We start from the raw sequence: 25,561 nt of genomic DNA on the forward strand, positions 1-25,561 counted from the left end.
TAATGCTGGGATCCGGAAGTCGGAGCCCAGCCACGCGAGCGCAGCCTGCGGACCAACCGTATTGGGGTGCCATTCTCTCCTCTCTGATCCCCGCCGGAAGTGGAGGTAAGAGACAACTCTCCTCTTTTCTCCTTGTGAGCGCTCTCCCTTCTAGCTCCGCGATAAGGGTCGTGTATTTGAGGTGAAAACTAGGGGCGTCCTCCACCCTGGAATAGAGAGGTAGAGAACCGGCTCTCATCCAGGGTAGAAGGGCCCAGGTAAGGGACCGGGATCACTCTGCACATGGGCATGTGCCCAAATGCACTCTTGCTGGGTAGAGGGGCATGGCCCCAACCCATTTAGGCAGATGTAGTGTCCTGGATACACTATGTAGAAAGTCACAGACCCCATTTGTGTGGAGAAGCATCGAAGGCCCTCCTCTCTACAGGATAGCGTTCTGCACTCCTCCATTGTAGACAGGCGTCCCCGAGTGGCGACATCGATCCCACGGTTACAGAGACATAATCCCCACCCCCACGCAAAAGCTGAGCGACGCGGGCCTTTACCGGCGCTAAGGCACAGAGATCCGCCTTGATAACAACAGTTCCCTTTGGACAGAGGCTTTGGTGTATTACTCCCTCCTCACATGTCCACTCCCGCCTACCCTGGCGGGACCGCCAGTACTGCGGAGCTCAGAAACGTTTACTGTACCGAGGCAGAAGAGCTAGAAACCTCCCTGCCTAGCCCACAGTAACCAGTTGCAGAAGCGCCGCCCCCGCTACTGCAGAGATGTTAGATCATCCCTCCTCAAGAGTGGTTTGAGGCACACTCCTCAGCCCTCAGGGAACATGCAGATTTCCCTCTCCTTGGCTGGAGTGCGACCTCATTGTGGAGCCAGCTGGGAGAGCGCTCACATCGAGGCACTGGTTTACCGAATTTGTAATGGCCCAGCCCCCCAAGTGCCCCGCAGCAAAGAGAAACAGACCTTAACCCGGAAATGTTGTCAGATCTGCCCCTGGTGTCCCCCAACCCCGCCCCCAGTTAGAGGGGCTCAAATTTGAGAGATCGTACCTCCCCTACTCTTTCCCCAAGGTTTTAGAATCCCCAATTTTAGCCGAGACTCCCCAGGGTACAGAGAGGTGCAGCTTCCCCTCCCCTCAGTGTTGAGAGGCAATGACATCACTGATCATCCTACATTTTATGCAAATGGACTCCTCCCCTAGCCTAAGGTTGAGGAGCTCTGATATCTTTCTCCTACCAGGATAAAAACAGACACCCCACCCCCACTCCTGCTCTAAGTGTAAGGGCTGATTCACTGAATTTATAGCTGGGTCCCTACCCCCCACTCCCATGCAGAGAACTAGAGGTATAATTCCCTTCAGTGTTAGCACACTGCTGACTTTAACTCTTATAAAAGATAAACAGATCGTCCCCCATCCCACCTCCCATGGAAGGGTTCAGAATAGCCCACTACAGGCTAGGTGTGGACCCCATTCATGCAAAGCTTCATGATTCCCCCCTTCATTAGTGTGGCAACTAATGTCACCTTGTAATGGAGAGAGGCATATCATTCTCTCAGTCCAGCCCTCCCCAGGGTAAAGAGACCCAGGATTCCTGCCTGACAACTTAGAAATGTAGAGATTTTCACTCCTCTCCCATGCAGCGGAGACGCATACAGCCACTGCTGGTTTTCCCAGTTCCTCTGCACCCCATAGTAGAGCAACAGAAGGCATCTCCTCACCCCCACTCACCAGGGAACAGATCCCAACCACACATGCAGGTATAGATTCACCACCCCCAAGATTTGCACTGACTTCCTGGCTTCAGTATAACATAAATACAGATTTAAAGCATTGTTCTGAGTTCCCTTTTCCCTAGGGTAAACTCCTGATATGTCTTTCCCCTCACTTCAGGGTAGATCAGACATAGAACCGTCCACTTGGGAAAAGAGGTACTATTAATATCCTATGTAGAAACAGGTCATCCTTGTATACCCCCTCCCCTCAGCATAGAGAGGCTTAGTGCTAGGGTATATAACACTACAGTATGGAAGATTGAGGACCAAGGACCTCATCTGATATATTGAGGCAGTGACTCCACCCAGGAACAGAGGTTTAGATCTAGCCTCCTTTTGGGTAGTGTGATGCTGCGTTCCCTGTGTAGATTCAGCTATACCAGGCCCCAACTCCCTTATAGCCCCTTCTGATTCCTCTAATTGTTAGGACTTTCTTATCATGTTCTTTAACATTTCATTTTGCCTTCAGAGGGCTCAGAAGGGAGCTTGTGGCATTGTGGTTCCCCTCTCTGTCTTCACATTGGTTCTTCTTCCATTCTGACAGGACAAAAGCCTGCAGATTTGAACCTACCTGCTTTCAGTCATCATGATGAAACATAGACACAGTGAGTTTCTTTTACCACCCTCTCCCAATGCTAAGCTTTAATAAATACTTGTAGTATTTCATGGCAACTTTTAAAAAATTTTTTCTTTAAAAAATTTTTTTAAATTCCAGTAGAGTTAACATAGAGGGTTATATTAGTTTTAGGTGTACAGTATAGTGATTCAACAATTCCATACATCACCCAGTGCTTATCAGGACAAGTACACTCCATAATTCCTGTCACCTATATCACCATCCCCCAACCTACCTCCTCTCTGGTAACCATCAGTTTATTCTCTTAGTTAGGAGTCTGTTTCTTTTTTTAATGTTTATTTTTGAGAGAGAGAGAAAAAGAGCAGGGGCGGGGCAGAGACGCTCAAACTCATGAACTGTGAGATCATGACCTGAACCAAAGTCAGATACTCAACCAACTGAGCCACTCAGGTGGCCCATGAATCTATTTCTTGGTTTGTGTCTGTCTTTTTTTTTCTTTAATTCTGCTTATTTGTTTTGTTTCTGAAATTCCATGTAGGATTGAAATCATATGGTATTTGTCTCTCTCTGACTTATTTTGCTTGGCATTATATTCTAGCTCCATCCATGTTTTTGCAAATGGCAAGATTTCATTCTTTTTTATGGCTGAGTAATATTCCATTGTGTGTATGTACTACATCTTTACCCATGCATCAGTTTGATGGACACTTGGACTGTTTCCACAATTTGGCTATTGTAGATAATGCTGTTATAAACATTGGGGTGCACGTATCCCTTCAAATTAGTGTTTTAAAAAAAATTTTGGGGTAAATACCCTGTAATGTGATTATTGGATCATAGGGTAGTTCTGTTTTTAAAAATTGCTCAGTATGGCATGAGGGGATGAGACAAATGGGGGAGCTTAACGGGAGGGATTCCCAGAGGAAGTGATGTGTAAGTTAAAATCTGAAAAACAAGCAAGAGTTATCCAGTTGAAGAATGAGGGAAAATGGAGGAAAAGCATCTCAAAGGCAGAAAAAAACAGCAATTTGTCTCCACTGTCTGGTATATACTGCTCCTCCCTTGGTTTCTACCATATGCACCCACAGGAACTGGGACTATGACACTGTATGATCAAGTCTGTCTCCTCCACTATGCTGTTAACTTCTTACCCACATCTGGTTTATCTTTGTGTCCCAAGGGTCCAGCATGACCAGGCATAGCTGTTTGGTACTTAACTGTGTGCCAGACACTAGAATGTCTTAGTGTGCTAACTCAGTCCTTCTTCCTGCCACTATGCTTTTATAGCCTAGAGAGAGAAGACACATGTGATGCATGGACTCTCCCTTTTAAGAGGGAAGGCAAGAGCATTAGGGCAGGTTTTGTTCTGTACTTCCTGCTTTTATCTTGCTGTAGTCCACATAGAAAATGACAATAATAGAGTGGACAAGAATTGTGCAACTCAGTGACCCCATATTCTGTGTGAATGGTGGTCCTGCCTATGTGGGCTTGATGAAAAAAATTCAGTACTTTTACTTTATATATCATAGAAAAACTTCAACAGTGGGGCGCTTGGGTGGCTCAGTTGATTAAGCTTCTGACTTCGGCTCAGGTCATGATCTCGCGGTTCGTGAGTTCAAGCCCTCATCGGACTCTGTGCTGACAGCTCAGAGCCTGGGAGCCTGCTTCAGATTTTGTGTCTCCTCTCTCTGCCCTTCCCCTGCTCATGCTCTGTCTCTCTGTCTCTCAAAAATAAATAAACATTAAAAAAAAGAGAAAAACAAGAATCAGACTGTGGTTATGTGAATACCAAAAGCAAATAATTATTTTTTCAACACAAGAAAAATGAACAAAATTAATTATGCTTTTAAGAATATTAAATAGCAGATGATTATGGAGTTATTGATAGTGATGAAAAAGACAATAATTAGCTGGTTAAATGAAGTAGAGTGTATGCATACAAAAGAACCCTGGCAGTTTAAAAGAAATGAAGTATTATAATAAAAAATAAATGAAGTATTATATGGAAAGATTATATAGACTATTGTATGGAAAAATATTAGATGGAAAGGTCTCCAATATTTGTTAAATGAAAAAAGCAAGTTGTCAATAGGATATACTATGTTATCATTGGGAGAAAAATGTGGGAAATAAGATTACATATGTTTGTATTTCACTAATAAAGTGGTTTCTTGTTGCACTGAGGAGAGTGCAGTGGCTCGGGACAAGTGTGGAAGACCTCTCAAAATATACCTTTTTATTTTGGGAACATATGACTTATTACCTGTTAAAGAACAATAATATACATCTACATGAGTGGGGAAAATGGTGAATATTAAACAAAAATTTTACATGTGCTCACAAAACACAGACTTTGGTAAATTGCAGCTAAAGTAGTGATCAGACTAACAGGAATGACTACAGTGGAAAATGGGGGAGGTGCCTCATGCAGCCCCTCGCTCTAGGTCATACCTTGGACCCAAATGGTAATGATAATTAAGTCTGGGGACGTTATTGAGGAGCCCTACAAGGATTGTTCAAATACAATTTTAATTGTTGTACATTTTTGAATGGTTATTAAAAAGGAGGATGTGTTTTGTCACTTAAAAGATTTATAGCTGCCTGTGGCTAGTAATCCATTGTGATGACAGACTAGAATGTGTGCTGCACAGGGAGGGATGGTAGGGGGATGGCTGATGAATAAGGAACGGAGTGAAGGCTTCACTTTGGAGGACTCTAGGGGATGAACAAATGAGCTTGAAGATGGGTCAGAGGGATTTTTTAGACTGCTTTCTGAAGTCCAGGCAGTTATAGATGATAATAGGCATCACCACAGCAATGAGTAGGGCAGGTGGCTTCATGGAGTGGGGATGTTTGAGGTGTGAAACCCATGTTGGAAGGGGCCCTGGGGTCACCAAAGTTACTCAGGTTGATGATGGTAGGAGTCAGGTTGAAAGTAAAGCTATATGCCAGGTGTGTCAATAAATGAGGAGAAGTGACTCCTAGGTGACAGGAATAGTAGTAGTCTCAAAAAGAGCAGGGTTTCCTTTTTTTTTTTTTTTTTGGCAACAAGAGGGAAAAGTAGTTTTAGTTCGGCAATGGTGAGTTCAGAGGACACCTTCTCCACCTGTTGGCCCACAAAGTATTCGTGTGCCTGAGGAAACAACAGCCACCTTTCCAGAGGTGGGAAGGTGGATCAGGAGAGCTGAGTCTCCATTAAGGCAGAAGGTTGGGGAATTGTTTCCAAGGAGAGATGGAAGAATTAGGGTGAGACTATGAGAGGTGACGAGTGAATGAGAGACCTGCCTTTGAGTAGTGATGTGAGAGTTGGTAGATGGAAACATTGAGGCTCACAGAGATTTAAAAGAATTCTTTGGGGAAAGAGAGTTGGGGAGAGAGAGGGACACAAAATCTGAGAGACTATTGAATACTGAAAACTAACCTAGGGTTGAAGGGGAAGGGGGAGGGGGAAGAGAGGTGGTGGTGATGGAGGAGGGCACTTGTGGGGAAGAGCACTGGGTGTTATATGGAAACCAATTTGACAATAAACTATTAAAAACTAAAAATAAAATAAAAATTTTACATTAAAAAAATTCTTCAGGTTCATGTAGCTAGGTAGTTATTGAATCAGAATGGAAACCTAGGTCTGTCTGGCTACAAAATGATAGTTGTTTTCTCTCTGAAGCTGTTACAAGACTAACAAAATTAAATAATCACTACTTTTATCCTGCCCTTCTAAAGTAAGACATTAAGCATGCTTTCATGATTTTGCTTTTTCCAACCCTTATTGCTTGATTCCAGGGTTTTGTTGAAATAATTTGGTATTTTGATGCTGAGCTATTTCCTTATGATATGCTTCCTGATTTTAAAAATATTTTCTAAATATTTGTTATAGTCCTTAGCCATATTAGTAGCATTTTCAAAGATTTAATGGTAAGTTTTTCTGTTTAAAAAAAAATTTTAATGTTTTTTATTTATTTTTGAGACAGAGAAAGACAGCATGAACAAGAAAGGTTAGAGAGAGAGGGAGACACAGAATTGGAAGCAGTCTCCAGGCTCTGAGCCAGCTGTCAGCACAGAGCCTGACGTAGGGCTCAAACCCACGAACCGTGAGATCATGACCTGAGTTGAAGCCAGACGCATAACCGACTGAGCCACCTAGGCGCTCCATTTTTTCTGTTTTTTTAATTTAAACCTTTAATAGATTACCTGCCCACTATTATTTGTTTCCTTTAGCTTAACATCCTTATTCTGAGTTGATTTTTATTTTTGCTGATATACTTCTTGGAGTACAATTTACTTGGGGGGTTGGGGGCCTCAAGCCCCTGTGCAGTCAAAAATCCACATATAACTTTTGATTCCCCCAAAACGTCACTAGTAATAGCCTACTGTTGACCAGAAACCTTACCAGTAACATTAACACTCAATTAACACATATTTTCTTGAATGTGTTATATACTGTATTCTTCCAATAAAGGAAACTAGAAGAAAAATGTTCAGAAAATCATAAGGAAGAGAACACATTTACAGTACTGTACTGTATTTGTAAAAAAAAAAATCTGTATAAGTGGATCCATGGAGATCAAACTTGTGTTGTTCAAGGGTCAACTATAGTTTTACCAGAACTCAGGTGCTAATCTTTGCATATCTGAAAATGTATTTTACCTTCGTGTAAAAGAAGGTTAGGTATAGGAATTTAGCTTGTCCCTTGTTTCAGAACTTTGTAATGTTCTTCTGTCTTGAATGTTAAGAGTTACAGATTTCACAAGGCTATCTGCTTCTCTTGCCTTTGTTGGAAATTCCTGTTTGGAAGTTCTTAAGATTTTTGTCTTTATCCTTCGAGTTGAGAAATTTCATTGGGGTATGACTATGGTATGTCATTTTTTGTTAATCTTGGTGCTCTATGAGTCTTTCTAATCTGAAACCTCAAGCCTATTTTCAATTTAAGGAATTTTTCATCCATCTAAAAAAATAGTTGCTTCTCATTTATACCTTTTTCTCATTCTGGAACTCTTGTTATTTAGATACTAGCTCTCCTGAGTCCATTCTCCATTTTCTATTCTTTTTTTTTTTTTACGTTTTATTTATTTTTGAGAGACAGAGAGCGACAGAGCATGAACAGGGGAGGGACAGAGAGAGAGGGAGACAGAGAATCAGAAGCAGGCTTCAGGCTCTGAGCTAGCTGTCAGCACAGAGCCTGACGCAGGGCTCGAATCCACAAACCGTGAGATCATGACCTGAGCTGAAATCGGAAGCTTAACTAACTGAGCCACCCAGGCGCTCCTCTCCATTTTCTATTCTTACTCATAATTTCCATTTCTTTAGAGTTTTGTTTTAAGCAAGCTCTTCCCTTGACCATCTAGCATATTAGTTTGGTTGTTAATGATGTCTATGCTGTTTGTTACTACAACTATTAAAATTTTTATTTAATATCAAGTTTTGGGGATTTTTTTCTCACAGTTCCTTTGAAGTATCTTGAATCTCCTTACGAATTTACAATAGTATTTAAATTCTCTGTTTCCTATGTTAACTTTGCTTTGGTGTGAACAACCTTATGTGATCGAGGAGCCTCTGTCTGATAATCCCAAACTGCCCCTATATTTGTTTGTATATATCCTGACCTTCCAGAGCTTCCCCCTCTAGGAATTACTTTAGCCCCCTAGCAGGTGGTAAGAATCAAGGAAGACGTTGTTTCCCAAGAGGCCAGCTGTGAAGGGGATGACAGATGGGACATCTCATGAAGAGGGTGAGGCCTCTTAAGTTCTTGGGCTTTGTTTAGATGTGATTGAAGTAGGTGAGCTCTCTCTTCCCTATATCCAGGGGAGTCCTCATTTTGGCTAAATAGAGCAAGTCCTTTTGGAGGTAATGGCCAGAGCAGGGTCAGCAGGAAGGAGCAGTTCTCTCCCCGTGTGCTGAGGTTATCTGTGCTGGCTTAGCTACCTGGGACTCCTCAGATCACCTTCCCATGCTGTCAGCCCCCAACTTCAGCTTGGCGCGCCAATTGGTGAGTTATCCCCAGTTAGAACTTAGGGAGTCACAAACACACACTCAAGTCACTCTTCACAGAATTCCCATAAGCATTGTTTCAATTTGCATTAAAATAATGCCTCAAATATTTTATCCGGGACTTCCTCTGACCCTGTTGCTGCCATCTTCATGTCTTTCTTGTTCTGACCCTGGACAGACATGGTATCTGAGTCTTCCTTAGGTTCCCAGTGTGATTTGGCTTTGATGAAGGTATAAATAGATGTTAGGTAGGTAGATAATGGCTTTTTTTTTTCTTTTGTAGAAAATAAAAAACCAGGTAAAGGTTCCAAAGGCTGCAAGAAGGTAAGTTGGCTCCACCCTCAGGTAAGGTATACGCATTGTTGGGGGTAGTTCAGGGCTGCCTGCCCTGAAGAGGCCTACAAATTCCAGTACATGTTGTATTATTCCAGATAGAACACCACATTGGAATTAGAGGATCTGGCTTTTCCTCCCTCTCTGGTTGGCTGAAGTAGAGAGTCAGCGTTTATTAAGTTTCCACCACAGGCCATGTACTGCTTTGTGCTTGAGTTACCTTGTTGTAGGGCTTGCCATCGTCCCATTTTTAAGATGAGGAAACAGCCTTCATGAGAAAGTTCCTAGGTTCAAGGTAGCACACCTGGAACTTGAGTCTCTTTGATTCCCAAGTCTCAATTGCTCTTGTTGAGGAAGGAGACCAAAATATATGTAATCTTTGGTGTCAGCTCCTGGTCCTACTAGGAAAGGTGTAGACAAGTAAGACGGGCCAGAGCAGTGGCTCTCAAATTTTGGTCTGTCCAGGTAGCTTTGGGTAATTACCTGGTGGGCTGGTAAAAACACAGATTGCTGCTCCCCAGCCTTGAGTTTCTGATTTAGTAGGTCTGTCATGGCCTCCCATAATTTATATTTCTAACAAGTTCCCAGGTGATATTGCTGCTGAGGTCCAAGAACTACACTTTGAGAGCTACTTAGCATTTCCCTTGGCCTTTAATTGGGAAACTTTTCCATTTGTCCCCACATTTCCTGAGGTTCCTCAGTCAGCCCCTGCCTAGGAGAAGGAGGGTCTCTCTCTAGCCAGATGCACAGATCTGTGGGGACGGAACCCTTCTTTTTGCTTACTTTTGAGGAGCTTTAACCCTCCAGAAAGGGTGATTTCCATGGATTCATTAGCTCTGTTTGATTGTTTCCTCTTGTGCGGTCAACAGCCTACAAAGCAGAATGGAAAGAAAGCAGCTTCCAGAGTGGCCTCTGCTCCCCAGTTTGTTCACTCCAATAATCATGCCAGTCGGGAGGCTGAATTTAAGAAGAAGAGGGTAAGCCCTGGACCTTGGGGAGAGAGAGGGCCTGGCCTGACTGCCAGGTCCACAGAAGTGGTAAATGAAAGGGCAAAGACCAGAATTGTTCGGGTTGCTGAGTCTGTTTGCAGAAGAGGGCAGAAGGTGGTCACTTTGATAGTTAATTTAGTGTCTCCATTTGTTCACATCCCAGTCCATTGCTGCCCTACTATGTTCCCACTGTTCCACTGAAACAACTCCTGTCAGCCTTACTGTCTGTGACATCCTTCTTCATTCTCTGACATCACATTCATGGATAGTTTCCTTCCATCATTTCATCCGAATTCTCAAGATTTGAGACCATACTTTTTTTGGAACACCCTCACTTTGACTTTCTTGTCATCTCACTCTCCTGGATATCTTCCTTCCTCTTTTCCAGTCTCTTTGGCTGCTCTTTCATTTTCCTGCTCTTTCAATGATGGAGCATCCCAACCTTGTCCTCTTTCTCCCTCTGGTCTTAATTAGTTCCCTTTTCCCAGAACACATTCTCTCTCAGCTTCACATGCCCTCTTTCTTTTGTTCTCTGCCACATTTTCCCTTCTTTCATCTCTTATTTCCTTTCTCTCAAGCCCTTTATCACCTTCTGTCATATCTGTTCTCTCCCTGTATCCCTGCTCCTCTTACCTTTGCCACATCAACACTCTTCTTCCCTCTGACACCTGTTCCCTGTTACTCGAGGTCTCCGATGTCTCCCTTAGGCTACAGATATAGTCAGCTATAGTCCTAGTGTTTGTTCACTTGTTAGGTTGAGGAGATGAGGGAGAAGCAGCAGGCTGCGCGGGAGCAAGAGAGACACAGACGTAGGACCATTGAGAGCTACTGTCAAGATGCCCTGCAACGCCAGGAGGAGTTTGAGCACAAGGTAAGAGAACAGCCTTTGCTTCTGGGTCAGACTGGTTTGGGTTTGCTCAGAAGCATCTATTGCCATTGCTTTGTAAAAGGGAAAGAGGGAGGATGTGAGATTGTTGGAGGGGAAGTAGGGAATTAGTGCAGAGAAGATGGGAAACCATGGGAAGGGAAGAAGGGAGGGATGGGAAGGAGGCCGGAGGCCATTTTGACCTTTGTCTGTGACTGGAAAACCCCTAAGCTAGAACTCAAAGACAGGGTTGGGAGTAGGGGAAGGGAGACCTAAGATCAGGGGAGATGGTGGGGGAGAGAAGGTATAATGTGAGGGAAGGGTTGACAGAGGACTTTGTGTAAGGGGAATGCCATCTTTCTTCTTGGACTACTTACTACCCTCTGGCATGTATTTTCATCTCACAGAATATGCGCTTTCCAATTCAAAGTTCCTTTTCTAACATAAAGTGTATATTTTGCCTCTTCCATCCCATGTTCTCCTTATGCATTGTTTTTCTCACTTACACCTCCCTCTCACATTCTTTCCTTACACACACAGATGCATATTCCGGTCTCTAGCTAGTACTTGAGCACATACTTAAACACAGGCACATACATGTACCATATGGGTCTATCCATTCTTCCAGTTCCCATCTTTATTGGCTGGTCAAAGTTACTCTTTGGTGGGCTGGGATTCCTATGGCTCCCCTAGCCTGTCATGGTTTCCAGAGTCCTGATTTTCACTCCTTCTTTCCTCCCTTTACCATTCTCTCTCTGTTTTTTTTTTTTCCTTTAGGAGGAAGTTTTGCAGGTATTAAATATGTTTCCTCAGTTGGATGATGAGGCTACAAGGAAGGCTTATTACAAGGAGTTCCGTAAGGTATGGGGACCCATTTCTTAAAGCTTGTTAGGGAGGGCACCAGTCCTGTCCCATCTCCTCTGCATTTCTGTTTTTCCTGACTGAGATGGAGGCCTTTCCTTTCATGGGCCTTTGTCATTGATCCCCAGTCCTTTCCCTGCCTTCATCCTCTGTCCTCTGCCCTGCAGGTGGTGGAATACTCTGATGTGATTCTGGAAGTCCTGGATGCCAGGGACCCATTGGGCTGTCGCTGCTTCCAAATGGAGGAGGCTGTTCTGCAGGCAGAAGGCAACAAGAAGCTGGTCCTGGTCTTGAACAAGATTGGTGGGTGTTGGGCAAAATTGGGTAAGGTAGGGCAGGGACCAAACCTTGAAAGACTAACTCTGACCAGACCCTGAGACTCAGCAGCTCAAGGGTAGTTATAAAAGTTTTGCAAAGTAGGAATTCTTATCCAGTTTTTAAAGTCAGGAATCTGAGAGTTAAAGTCACTTGTTGAAAGGCACACGCACACACACGCACGTGCGCATACACAGTATAACAGAGGTTGGGAGAGTTCCTGTCTACCCTAAGCTGGAACCCAAGGACTAGGGCACAATCACATGGGCTCAAGACTCACTGAGATCTGGGTCTTATCGTAGTTGTACTGTCAGTTTTCTCTAGGATCTTGGACAAGTCCTGTCACATGAGAGCTTCCATTTCTGTAGCTGTATTGGGCTCTGATTGTTTCAGCCTCATAGGGTTGCTGTGGGAATTAATGATAAAGTGCTTGGTACATACATGGTTAGTACTCCACAAATGGTAGCCATCTTCTCGTCAGAGTTATTCTTGACATTTGGCCCAACCTAGAATGATCCACAGAGAGGATGAGAAACACAATCTTCAGGAAGCCTGGCTTGGAAGGAAGGCATCTGGGACTAAACAGTTAATTTGCTCATTTTCCCTGAGGGACAGAGGTCCCTTCAGGGAGGGTCAACTGGTTCCCTAGAGTAAATTTTCCTTTCTAATTCTAACCTGGGAATTGGACAGGTACTGGTAGGGCAAGGGAGACATCTGTTGGCAGGAAGTGGGCCTAGCCTTGGTGTAGATGGATGTATATTTGGAGTGAGCCATCAAAGTGATGTTCTCCTTACTAAGTTCTACCTGTTTCTATTTTCCCCAGACCTGGTCCCCAAAGAGGTTGTGGAGAAGTGGCTTGATTACTTTCAGAATGAGCTGCCAACAGTGGCTTTCAAGGCCAGCACACAGCATCAGGTCAAAAACCTGGTAAGCTGGAGAAGGGGGCATTTAACCTTTTTCAGGGTATCCTGGGGCCAGGGTTGGAGGATCATGACTTGGACTATGGTCTCTAGCCCTTTGGTAATTGAACTGGGCCTTCACCTTTTAGCTTTTTGCTTTACTAGATGATTTTTTAATATCTGTTTCACTTTACTCCCTCCTATATTTTAGATTTTTAGGAAGTTTTTTTCCGTAGATATAAGAGTAATACATACTGTGCATAGAAAACTTGGGAAATATAGTTAACTATTTATTAACTTTTAAAAACATATGTCTCCATTTTTCTGTTTAACACAAATTACACTACTTTCTAATTATATCATTAACACAGAAACACATTTTTGTTGTAAAATGTTAAAGTATTATAGAAACATTGGTTGCTTCTGAGGAGAGAAACTGAGTGCTATGGGACAGGTTTTTAACTTTCTATTTATTAAAGTTAAATAGAACTTTCTATTTATGAAAAAATAAAGTAGAAAAAATAAAAGCAATTACAAACAGCTTAAGTAACTTTTCACCAGTACCCTTAATTCCAGTCTCCTTTATCCATACCCAGAGGTAACCACCATTGTTAGCTTGATATCTGTTTTTTCAGATGTTTTTCTTTGCTTTTTATATATGTAGATGTATATATAGAGAGAAATAGAGAAGGAAGTGTTTGGAAGTGTCATTCATATGTGTCATCCCGGGGCTTGCTTTTTTGTGTTGCAATTTTTTTGTAGAGATGTACTTTTCTTATACTAAGTAAAATAGGTTTCTAATTTTTAATCATTATAAAAGTACTTTAACACATACCCTTGGCACATGTTATCTTGGCTGGTGGCTGAGTGTTTGTATAGGTTGGGTACTGAGGGGTGGAGTGGCTACGTCATATACTTTATGTATTTTACATTTTCCCAGACACTGACAAATTGCGTTCCTTCTAGTGGCTGCACTAATTTATCTCCCTACCACTGGGGTAGATGAATGTGTGAGAGGGCATATTTCTCTACATCCTTTCCAACATTTTATATCATTAACCCTTTTAATCTTTACTCATTTGGGAGAAACCTGATATCTCATTTATAGTTTTTGGCCTTCTTGATGGTGAGCATCCTTTTCTGACATCTCTCTTTCATTTGTATTCCACTTTAAGGATATATTTCTTTAACCTATTTCTTACTGATGGATATTTAGCTTTATTATTTTGTATTGCAGAGTTGGATAAGTAAGGAAAGAGGAAGAGATGGAAGGGCATCAGGAGTAGGGAGTTGGAGGCTTGAATGGCCTTGCCCTAAGTGAGGGATCAAGGGAAGGTAGGCTATGGGCCAGGCATTATTTTGCCAGCACAGGCAGGGAGGGTAGTGTACCTATTTTGTGGTTGAGGGCACTGAGGTCCAGAGAAGGGGAACAGAATTTGATGCACACATACCTGTGAGAGGCAGAGCTGGAACTCAAACTTGGTTTGATGAGAGGCCAGGATCTCATCCTTCCCCTGCTGAAGAAGGCAAGAGATCTGTATGTCTAGAAAGAGGGAGGGGCAGAGAAGACTGAAGATGCAGTGACAGTAGAAAAACAGGCCTTGTGCAAGCAGAGAAATGGCAGATATTCAAGACCTGTGTGAGAAGCCCTCAGTTTCAGCCTTTGGGATCCTGATGATCACAGAGAGGTAGCCCTGAAAGTTTCCCTGAAAGTTGGAAACCTGGACTCAGACCACATTTCCCACCTGATGCCTCTTCTATAATAACCCTTCATTTTCCAGAATCGTTGTACTGTGCCAGTGGATCAGGCCTCTGAGTCACTGCTGAAAAGCAAAGCCTGCTTTGGAGCTGAAAACCTCATGAGGGTTTTGGGGAACTATTGCCGTCTTGGTGAAGTGCGCACCCATATTCGTGTGGGTGTTGTGGGTAAGGCCTGGAGGGAGGTCATGGGGCCCAGGCTCCTTCCTTGGGCAGGGGTTTTGCTGGCCGAAGGATTCTGAGAGCTTTGTGTTATCCTTCTGGGGAAAGAGAGGAACAGTTCAGGAAAGGTTTTATGATTTGTGATATGTATTGGTGAATGTAGGAAGGCATACTCAGAATCACCACCATGCATTGAGTATTAGAGCCATGGACCAAATACACAGGGCTATGCTTGGTGTTGGTGCCATCTCATCCTATCAGAACTGTGGGGTGGGAGGGGGGAACATACCTCTTTTACAGATAAGAACACTGAGGCCCAGAGAAGGGAAAGGGACTTGTAGGGATCAGCCCTGCGTGAGACAAGGTAGAGCTAATGCTCAAACCTTTGGCCTGTATGGAACCCAGGGCACTGAAGGAAAGGTGATGGGGAGAGAATAGGGAAATTGAGAGAAGAAGAGATAGACTGTCAGGGAGGACGTAAAGCCAAGAGAGAAAAATATTGGAGAGAGTTGGACACTGAGAAAAAGGTATAGATAAACAGACCTGAATAGACTTAGAAAAAGAACTGGGAAATGGTGGGATTGGTGGGGAGTAGAAAGATTGAGTTAAATGACAGAGGCATGTAGAGAGAGAGAGAGATAATGAAAACAAAAAGATACCAAAAGAAACAGAAACCAACATGTGCATAGAGACCTGCAGAGAGAGACATAAGAGGGCTAGGCTCTCCATGCATCTAGGGAGACAGACCTGCATACCAAAGAAAGAACGAGAAAGACCAGCAGACATAGGGATAGAGAGACAGATTGAGAAAGAAGTGTACATGGAAAGAGCCAGGAACAAAGAGGTAGACATGGAGGAGCCCACACACAGACCTGTGAACACATGCAGATCCACAAATACATGTACAGATTTATACTTGTGCAAACATGTCCAGACACAGAGGCAACATATATGCAAATCAAGTCCTTCCTACAGACTCACCCCACCTTTGCTCCCTGCAAATGAATAGAGGCACAGAGAGACATGTGCCCAGATACACTTAACCCTCAGACACAGTCACACACCCAGAGTCATAGAAGGAGACAAATACACAAACATGTCTATGATGAGATAAATGTATATTCATAGAGAGATAGAGATAGAGGCGTTAGGGATGTAGACAGGGAGACAGGAGAAGACAGTGCGAAACACGTACAGCGGCATACAAACAGAGACAAGCCCATGGAGAGAAGGAACACTGAAAGAGACTGGGAGAAGTTGGCATAGAGGGAATTAAAAGGGCAGAATTGGTGGGGCAAGGACAATCAGAAAGGACAATGGCTAGAATGAGAGACAAAGACAAATCAGAGAAAGGGGTGCTTAGATAGAGATACACAAAGAAAGAAATATATGATAGAGTAAAAGACTGAGTGGGGAAACTAAAAATGGGAAGAAAAATTAACGTTTAGAATGAGGACACCCAAGAGATAAGCATGTGCGTGCACACACACACACACACAACACAGACACAGATTGATACACCGAGACTTCCACACATGGGGAGCACACACACATAGGCACATCCATGAGAGAGTGGTCTGTGTATAAATTCTAGCGCACAGAGAAAGACAATGGTGAGAATGAGAGACGTGATGAGGGAGTAGCACACAAAGACATCTATAGGCCTAGAGGTGCTCACAGATGCTCGAACAGAAGAACATGCACAACAGGCAGACAGCTGCTCTGAGAGTCTGACATCTGGAGAGGGCCTTCCCGTTCCCTGCCAGCTGAATTTTACACCAGGACAGATGGTTCTCTGTTTCATGGACATGTCCTCTGTTGGATCATGTTACAGATTGGATCATGTTACAGAGGCCTTGCGTTGAGCACCTTTCCCAGGCTGGTTGTGGGTGGGAGGTCAGTGTCACATCTAGAGAGAGTGACATGTCTACTCAGTAATTCCTCAATTAGAGGAAGGGTTAGGAAGGCCATGTTGGGACTTGGCCAGGGCCTGGAATGGGAAGGCAGGAGGCCAGACTCTGTTTTTGGCTTTCCCATGGCTTGGTCATTGTCCCTGCCTAGGTTGCCTGCATACAGGCTGGCCCAAGTGTTCCTGAGGGCCCTTCCTGTCCTGAGCCATCTGTTCCTTTATAGGCCTTCCCAATGTCGGGAAGAGCAGCCTGATCAACAGCCTGAAGCGCAGCCGTGCATGCAGTGTGGGAGCCGTTCCTGGGGTCACCAAGTAAGCACCTGCCCGTTCCCCAACTCCACAGATCCTTGACACTACCATTTTCCCATCTCCCATGACTTTAGCCCTGTCCCTTATCTAATTCTTCCTTTGGGCATGGGAGTCTCACTAACAGTCCTTGGTGTGGACCAGGCACTGAGCTGGGTGCTTTCCTCCTTAGCTCCTTGAAGTCTCTTAGATGCCATGCAAGATTGAGCTACAGATAAGCAACTCTACTTCTTTGATGAAGCACCAGAGGTTCAGTCAGAAGCTTGTCCATGGTTCTACAGCTTAGTCCTCAGTGCCAGGGACTAGACTAGAATTAGTCACAGGTTTGTAGACCCCAGACCCTCTAGCCCCACATCTGTATGCTATCTGCCCCTCAACCCTCTCCCGACTGTGTGCTTGGGGCCTAGAGGATACCTGACAGACACATCCCTGCTCATCAGTGTCCTGTGTTCTCTCTTATCTCCTCTTTTCTGTTCTAGGTTCATGCAGGAAGTCTATCTGGACAAGTTCATCAGGCTGCTGGATGCCCCTGGCATTGTCCCAGGACCAAAGTCAGAGGTGGGCACCATCCTGCGCAACTGCATCCATGTGCAGAAGTTGGCAGACCCTGTGACCCCAGTAGAGACCATCCTGCAGCGCTGTAACCTGGAGGAGGTACAGAAGGCTCTAGCTCATGCCCTGCCCCACTCCAAGGGCCCCTCAGTTTACCTCATTGTTTCTCTTCTTTCTCTCTTCACCAGATTTCCAACTATTATGGCATCTCTGGGTTCCAGACCACTGAGCACTTTCTGACTGCAGTGGCTCACCGCTTGGGGAAGAAGAAGAAGGGAGGTGTATACAGTAAGGAGCAGGCAGCCAAAGCTGTTTTGGCTGACTGGGTGAGGTGAGGAGGGGGCTAGGAGTAAGAGTGAGACCTGCTGAGAATCAGGCTTCACAAAGGGGTACATCTATGTTTAGTGGTGGGCAGCCTGACATCCTGGGTCCTAGGGCAGGGGAAGGCCAAGGCACCAGGTCATGTCTTGATCAGGAATTTATGTCCAGTGGTTATCCAGCAACTCAACTTCTTGTTGTTCCTCATTGTTTCTGACTTAGGAACTCATCCTCTCTTTGGTCATTTGTTTTCTTGATGACATCACCAATTTCCTCTCACCTCCCAATGCAGCGGGAAGATCAGCTTCTATACACTTCCACCTGCCACCCACAGTTTGCCTGCTCATCTTAGTGCTGAGATCATTAAGGAGATGACTGAAGTCTTTGACATTGAGGATACAGAGCAGGCCAATGAAGATACCATGGAATGTAAGTGGGACCGAGTAGAATGGCCTTCCCGGCACTTTGTCTTGCCCTGGGTGGGAACCACACAGAACCAATAAAAAATCCAATGTTTGATCCCCCAACCCTGCCCTGGCCCTACGCTGGCTTTGGGAAAATTGTTTAACCAACTCTAAGCTTAATGTTTTCTCCCATAAGGGGGAGAATTCTAATCTGGGCCATGGGGGTCTCTTGGTAGATAGGAAAAAAATCAGCGAAGTACTGTGTACATAGTGGGGTGCTCAGGAAGGAGAAGGGTCCTTTTCCCATCTCTTGGGACCTGGAATGGACTAAGACACTCCTATGCAAACCCCTTCTCTCTTGTTGCCCTAGGCTTGGCCTCAGCCATTGCATGTCTATCCCTAGATTTTCATTCTTATCCCTATTGGCAGGAAAGCATCTGAGTCATAGAAAGGTGACACTTGCTGAATGGTGCCCGGTTAGTGGCAAGCAGAGGTGGCATTTAAAGTAGCTCTTCTGCCCTGTTGTCCAAGACTGTCCTAGCCCAGAGTAGCTAAGTGGTTAAAAGAATGGACTGCCTGGATTCAAATCCAAGTTTTGTTTCTTACTAACTGTGTGATGTTGCATAAGTTACTTAATTTTTCCATGTCTCAATGATGTCATCTGTAAAACAGGGGCAGTAGCACTCACTCGGTAAGATAAGATGGTCATGAAGACTTATTTAATATAGAAAAACATTTAGAGCAGTGCCTGGCTTACAGTACATGCTTGGTGAATATTAGGTGTTAGTAAGATGATCATTTGCTGGGGTACAGAGATGTAGCTTTCAGAAATTCCTGTACGAAGTTTCTTCTCTTCAGATACTAATATCTGCAAACTTAACTTATGGTTGCTCCCTATCCCACCTAGGAAAGGTGCCCAGTGTTTTCTGGGCCTGTGAACACTCTGGGGTAGTGGAAAAAGCCCTAGCTGGCCTGGCTTCTGGTTTCTCTATTTCTCTTGAGGGCTACTAGCTTTCCTTCTCTGGGCATTTTAGTGTCCTTGGAGTTTAAATTTTTTTTGTTTTTTTATTTATTTTTGAGAGACAGAGACAGCGTGAGCAGAGGAGGGTCAGAGACAGAGGGAGATACAGAATCTGAAGGAAATTCAGGCTCTGAGCTAGCTGTCAGCACAGAGCCCAATGCGGGGCTTGAACCCACGAACCGTGAGATCATGACCTGAGCCAAAGCCGGATGCTTAACTGACTGAGCCATCAGGCGCTCCTGTCCTTGGAGTTTAGATCTAGAGGACAAGCATACTTGCTTTCTTCAGAGTTTATTCTCCATGTGGCTTTAGGCATGTCAGTTCCCTTTCTGAACTTTACTTCTCTCTTCTACCAAGTGGGCAGTTGGAAGGAATTAGAGCTCACATTCTTATGATGATGCTTGACCCTGGCTGCATGTGAGGGCAAAAGGGGCTCCATTACTGAGAATGTGCTTTGGCAAAAGATTGATGTCTGGGAAATTGAGGAGAGGAAGTTAATGGTGAGAGTTTCCTAGAGGAGTTGGCCCTAGTGTTGTATCTTGAAGAGTGAATAGGGATTAGAGGAAGGGGATAGGGGCAAAGTTTACAAGGAGGTGGGGGGATAATGTGGGCCTAGGGCAATGGGTGCATTAATGGTTTGCACTGGAGGCCAACTCCAGGCAAGGGGCCAGAGGCCGGGGGTGGTGCTGGTCCTAGGGAGGGAAACCCAGTGGCTGCCATTTACTGAGCAATGTCTCAGACCAGTGCATTTCAGGCATCCTCTGCTGTGATAGCAGCCCTGTGTCATAGACTTGTGGTATCTCATTTTCCAGATGAGGAAGGTAAGGCTCCAAGAACAGCCAGCAGGCGAATGCCCACATGCCTTTAATCCTTTGACATGTGTCCTCCCAGCACGAATGAAAGAGTCTTCCTTTCCAACTCCCTTGGGCAGTGGTCACATATCCTTTCCACTGAGGCTTGATCAGTGGGGATCAGGGGGCTGGCCACTAGGAGCTAGGGCCCTGACAGTGGATTTGGTTGTGTTAAAGGTTTGGCCACTGGAGAATCAGATGAACTCTTGGGTGACATGGACCCGCTTGAAATGGAGATTAAGTGGCTCCATTCTCCGATGATGAAAATAGCAGACGCCATCGAAAATAAAACCACCGTGTATAAGGTACCTGTCCTCTTTATTCATGGCAACCCTCTCCTCTACCCAGGGCTCTGGGAAATAGTTGGTTCTTTCTGCCTGGCTCCCACAAGGTCTGCCTATAATGGTTGGGAGATGTAGGTCATTCATTCACTCCCTGTGGGCTCCCTGGGCGTCAGGTGGTGTGCATCCTTTGCCAGGCAATGGCAGGTCCAGGGAAGACTCTCAAGGAGCTTTACCTGACTGGCTCCAGCTTAGAGAACAGGTATCTCCATTTAGCCAGACAGTTGTTCAAGTTGCAAACCTGGATATCCCTGACTCTTCTCTCCAACTAGCACCCAGTGCCCCATACAGTCAGTCAGTAAGTCCTATGGCTTCTCTCTTCAAAGTCTCTTGAGAAGCTGTCCGCTTCTTTTGATCCCTGCCCTTTCTATAACCCTAGTCTAAGCTTCTAACTCTTTCGCACTTGGACATTTGTACCATGGTTTCTAATGGCACGGTCTGACTTTGTCATCTCCCCTGTCATGGCTCCCCAACACCTACATGATCAATCAGTATGCCATGCTATGACTCCTGGAGGCTCTTTCAGCTTCTTCTGCCAGTCCCCCATCTCTGCCCTTTGAGAGGTTACAGTTTAGTGAGTTTCAGAAACAGACTGTTATGGGAGACACACAGACTCGCGGTGGGAGCAGAGGTTGGGAAAACATGGATCTAAGGGTCCTAACCTATACTACTTGTGAGTCAAGGAAGTTTTCCTGGAGGCCTTGATGCTTCTGCCACCTCTTGGAGGCTGAGGAATTCCCTGGGCAAGTTGTTGGGAGGGGAGCAGCTGATGGCTAGGAGCTCAGCCAGTGCTTATGCCAAGGCCCCAAAAAGAGAGAGTGTGGCGTTTTAGGGAAATCATTAGTGGTGTGGCATGGTTGGAATGAGAGTAGAGGTAAGGAAAGATGAATTTGGAATCAGATCACAGCAGTCCTTGTGTTTGACTTTAAGCCATGGATATTAGGAAAACATTGAAAGTTGGTTATTTTTTTCTGTCAAAGCATTTTCTTTTTTTTTCTGATTTAAAAAATTTTCCTTTATATTTTAACCAGGTAATATGTGTACATGGCATAAAATTTAAAAGGTACTAAAAGGTATACAGTGAAAAGTTTCTCTCCTGCATCTGTTTTCCATCCCCTCGTTGGTTGACGGACTTGAATGTCCTTTCATAGCTCTTCCATCTTTATGCACACACATTTATAGGTTTAAGGAGATATAGAGCTCTATTTTAGTTCAAATAATAGCATGCTATTTATATTATTCTGTATTTTGCATATTTCACTTACAAAATTATCTTGTAGATTGTTTTACATGATTACTTAAAGAGTTGTCCTTTCTTTTTGATGGCTACGAAATATTTGGAAGGGCTTCTTAAGCAAGGAAATGATGTGGTTAGGTTTGTGAACTATAACTATCACTCTGGTGGCCAGAGTAAAAATCAGATTAGAAAGAAAGGGAGCAAGGTGGAAGCAGGGGGTCGAGGAAGAAAACTCATCTGTATTCTATAAGCGATGATGAGGCCTGCATTGAGGTAGTGGTAGGAATCACGCCATTCTCATCTTCACACAGTTTTAAAGATTCCCCCAGTGCTTACAGGAAAACCAGTGTAAAGTTGTGTGTTTAAGGCCATCCTCTGGAAATACTTCTTAATGAGCCCATAAACCCCAGGACGTACCATTTTTCCTCAGGGACCTATAGTAGTTCCCTACTCTATACCTCAGGTTTCAGACTTAAGTTCAGGGAACCTGAGCAGGGCCACTTCAATGTACAATTCTGGGAGATACCACTTAGGTATGCCATATTGTGAATGGTGCCCCCTGTTGCAACCCCAGAATTTGGTTGGTTTGGTAGCCTTGCGTTTTCTCCACTGCAGTGTGGTGGGTAGTCCTACATACATATAAGCCTGACTGCTAGGGTTCTTATTTATTTCATTGTTTATTAGCTGTGTGTCCTTGGTGTTTTGTTTGTTATAGCATTGTTGCAAAGATTAAATGAGTTAATATGTGTATGTGTGTATACATACACATGAAGAGATATTCAACGTCACTCATCATAGGGAAATACAAATAAAAACCATAATGAGATACCACCTCACATTTGTTAGAGTGGCTAAAATTAATAGCTCAGTAAACAACAGATGTTGGCGAGGATGTGAAAAAAACGAGAACCCTTTTGCATCCTGGTGCAAATGCAAACTGGTGCAGCCACTCTGGAAAGCAATATAGAGGTTCTTCAAAAAATTAAAAATATAACTACCCTATGACCCAGCAATTGCACTACTAGGTATTTATCCAAAGGATACAAAAATGCTGATTCAAAGAGGCACTTGAACCCCAATGTTTATAGCAGTACTATTGGCAATAGCCAAATTATGGAAAGAACCTAAACTTCTATCAACTTATGAATAGATAAAGATAATACAACGGGGTACTACGTGGTGACAAAAAAGAATGAGATCTTGCCATTTGCAACAACATGGATGGAACTAAAGGGTATTATGCTAAGTGAAATAAGTCAGTCAGAAAGACAAATATGATTTCACTCATATGTGGAATTTAAGAAACACAACAGATGAACATAGGTGAAGGGAAAGAAAAATAAGATATAAACAGAGAGGGAGGCAAACCATAAGAGACCCAAATACAGAGAACAAACTAAGGATTGCTGGAAGGGAGGTGGGTGGGGGGATGGGTTAAATGGGTGATAGCCATTACGGAGGGCATTTGTTGGGATAAACACTGGGTGTCGTATGTAAGAGATGAACTGCTGCATTCTACTCCTGAAACCATGACTACACTGTATGGTAATTAATTTGAATTTTTAAAAATCATCATAATATCAATTATCATTAATCAAGTAACTGCTTTTTTATTTTATTGTAAAAGCCATTGTCTACCCCATTTGACAGATGAGCAAACTGCTGCTGAGAGATTAACTGAGCACCTTCTAGTTTGTGATGGTGCCAGACTTGGAGCTTAGTTCTACCTGTTCTTTTTTTTTAAGTTTTTATTTTGAGAGAGAGAGAACACAAGCAAGGGAGGAAGAGAGAGAATCCTAAGCAGGCTTTGTACTGTCAGTGCAGGGCCCAACGCAGGCCTCAGACTCCCTCTGAGATCATGACCTAAGCCGAAATCAAGAGTGGAATGCTGAACCCACTGAGCCACTCAGGTGCCCCAGGCTTCCTATTCTTAAGCAAACCTGTCCCTGCCTCCTCTGCAGAAGTCTTTAGAGGACCCAGATCTCACTATTGTCCCTCTCTCTCTCCAGATTGGAGATTTTACTGGGTATTGCACCAATCCAAACCATCATAAGATGGGGTGGGCTAAACGCAACATGGACTACTACCCCTGGAATAATAGTACCGTGGACATCTACCCTGTGGACCGCCGTCCGGTGCTGCAAAGGATCATGGAGACAGACCCCCTGCAGCAGGGCCAGGCTCTGGCGTCTGCCCTGAAGAATAAGAAGAAGATGCAGAAGCGTACCGGTGGGGGCACCTGACCATACCCCTCTTACTCATGCTCCAAAAATGCCCACGTAGGCCTTGATTGGGGGCTCTTGAATGAACTATTTCATGTGTTCATGGCAAGGCTAACCCTGGTTAGGGGGCAGGGATTGGTTAGGAGGCTCACCTATTAGCACAGTAGTTCTCAAACTTTATAACTTATTATTAGAATCGTCTGGAAGGCTTGTTAAACACAGATTACTGGAGCCCATTCCCAGAGTTTCTGATTGAGTATGTTGGCCATAGTGCTCCAGAATTTGTATTGCTTACTGGTTCCTGGTCGATTCCTCTGGGAATCACACTTGGAGAACCTAGTCTGTGTATCAAATAGCCACCATTTATTATTAGCTGCTTTCTAGGAAGCTTACAGGTTATATATAATGTTTACATTATCAATAGGCAATGTACTCAAAATCAAAAGTACAAAAGGATATACAGTGAAATGTTTCTCTCCTTCCAATCTCTTAGTCATCTGGGGCTCCTCGCAGAGGTGACCAGTTAATTTCTTCTTGTTTCATTCCTGAATAGGTACACAGGCAAATGGCTATATATTTTTTATTCTCTTTTTCTATCCAGATGCTAGTCAACTGAGCGTACAATTTTGCCATAAAATGTTTCCATTTTGTATGTAATGTCAATTCACAAAAGAACTTCCTCCTTCATTTTAATGGTGGTTTGTTGTGTGGTTGGCCAATTTAGGTCTTCATGCTATACTAATCTTCACTAACTCATTGCAAACCTTATTCCCATTTGATAAGTGAGGCAGCTGAGGCCCAGGGACATTAAATGATAGACTCAAGGGAAAACAACTAGTATTTGATGGAGCCAAGATGTAAACCTAGGGTTGATTGACCCCATAGCCCAGTTCTTTGCTCTTGGCCTGGTTTCATACTGAGTCCTGGGAATACGGAGATGAAATACCCTTGAACTCCTGGTCTAATTATAAGGGATTGAGGAGGAGATAAGAAAACAGACATTGGTAACAGAGTAATCACAGAGAAAGAAGAATGAGAAAAACTAACCCAGCCTGTGAACCTAACCCAGATAGTGGTGGGATAGGGATGATCAGAGAAGGCTTCCTGGAGGAGATGCTATCTCAGGGGAATCCTGAAGAACAGGCTGGAGGATGGAGGATGGGAGGTGAGCATTCAGGCTCAATGCCCCTACTTCCTGCTGCCCCTTTGCTGTGAGAGCTTTGACGATAGTGGCAGAGTGCTAAGTTCAACACAGTAAAAGAAAATAGCTGTTTTGATACTAGAAAGGAAAAAAAAAATCTGGAGCCTAGTGAGTCTGATACTCTGAGATAGATGCTATGTTGGGGTGATCATTTCACAGGTAGACAAACGGGTCTACCTGTGAGCTTGTGCATTGACTGACAACCCTCCCACCCCAATTGTTTTATATAGTGGTGGGAGTGAGTGAGCCAGTTTGGGAGTTTGATATAGATCAAGATAGATATAGGCCAGCTCCTGCAGGCCCTCCTGCTGGCAAGCCACCCATTAAGTGACTGCCTGTATTTCTCCTATCTGCAGATAAACTCGCCAGCAAGTTATCTGATTCCATGATGTCTGTCCTCGACCTCTCTGGCAACGCTGATGACAGTGCTGGTGACTGAGTGACTGATCTCACCTCCCTTTCCCCTCCAAGCACCAGTTCCAGTGTGATGATGGAATACAGATGAAATGGTGTGCTTCTTCCTGAAGCACCTGCATATTTCAAGAACTCCTCCCCCACCATACCCCTTCTCCCTATTCCCTCCATTCTTCAAGGTAAAAGAGTCCCAAGTTGCTGGAGCTGGCAAACCTGATACCCTTACTCTGTTTTTCAAGGGAAATTAAATTATCAGCAGATCCCTGA

At 44.1% G+C, this 25,561-nt stretch overlaps 1 protein-coding gene across 1 annotated transcript; it reads left to right on the top strand.

Moving 5' to 3' along the window:
* On the top strand, positions 1-25,561 carry GNL3L (G protein nucleolar 3 like). Its single transcript, XM_029930198.1, has 16 exons — positions 1-105; positions 2,319-2,379; positions 8,620-8,660; positions 9,539-9,646; positions 10,413-10,529; positions 11,301-11,384; positions 11,552-11,687; positions 12,523-12,626; positions 14,380-14,524; positions 16,652-16,739; positions 17,213-17,387; positions 17,474-17,616; positions 17,896-18,032; positions 20,057-20,184; positions 23,467-23,686; positions 25,237-25,561. The coding sequence occupies exons 2-16, from the start codon at positions 2,361-2,363 to the stop codon at positions 25,317-25,319; spliced, it is 1,728 nt and encodes a 575-aa protein (XP_029786058.1). The 5' UTR covers positions 1-105; positions 2,319-2,360; the 3' UTR covers positions 25,320-25,561.

Source organism: Suricata suricatta, chromosome X, assembly GCF_006229205.1.
Source record: "Suricata suricatta isolate VVHF042 chromosome X, meerkat_22Aug2017_6uvM2_HiC, whole genome shotgun sequence".
NCBI classification, from domain to species: Eukaryota; Metazoa; Chordata; class Mammalia; order Carnivora; family Herpestidae; genus Suricata; species Suricata suricatta.

Bases quoted from the DNA above. Each gene is read 5' to 3' on its own strand.
- GNL3L (XM_029930198.1), top strand. The intron at 16,740-17,212 runs GTAAGCACCTGC...TTTCTGTTCTAG, and splicing joins GCCGTTCCTGGGGTCACCAA to GTTCATGCAGGAAGTCTATC. The intron at 23,687-25,236 runs GTGGGGGCACCT...TCCTATCTGCAG, and splicing joins GAAGATGCAGAAGCGTACCG to ATAAACTCGCCAGCAAGTTA.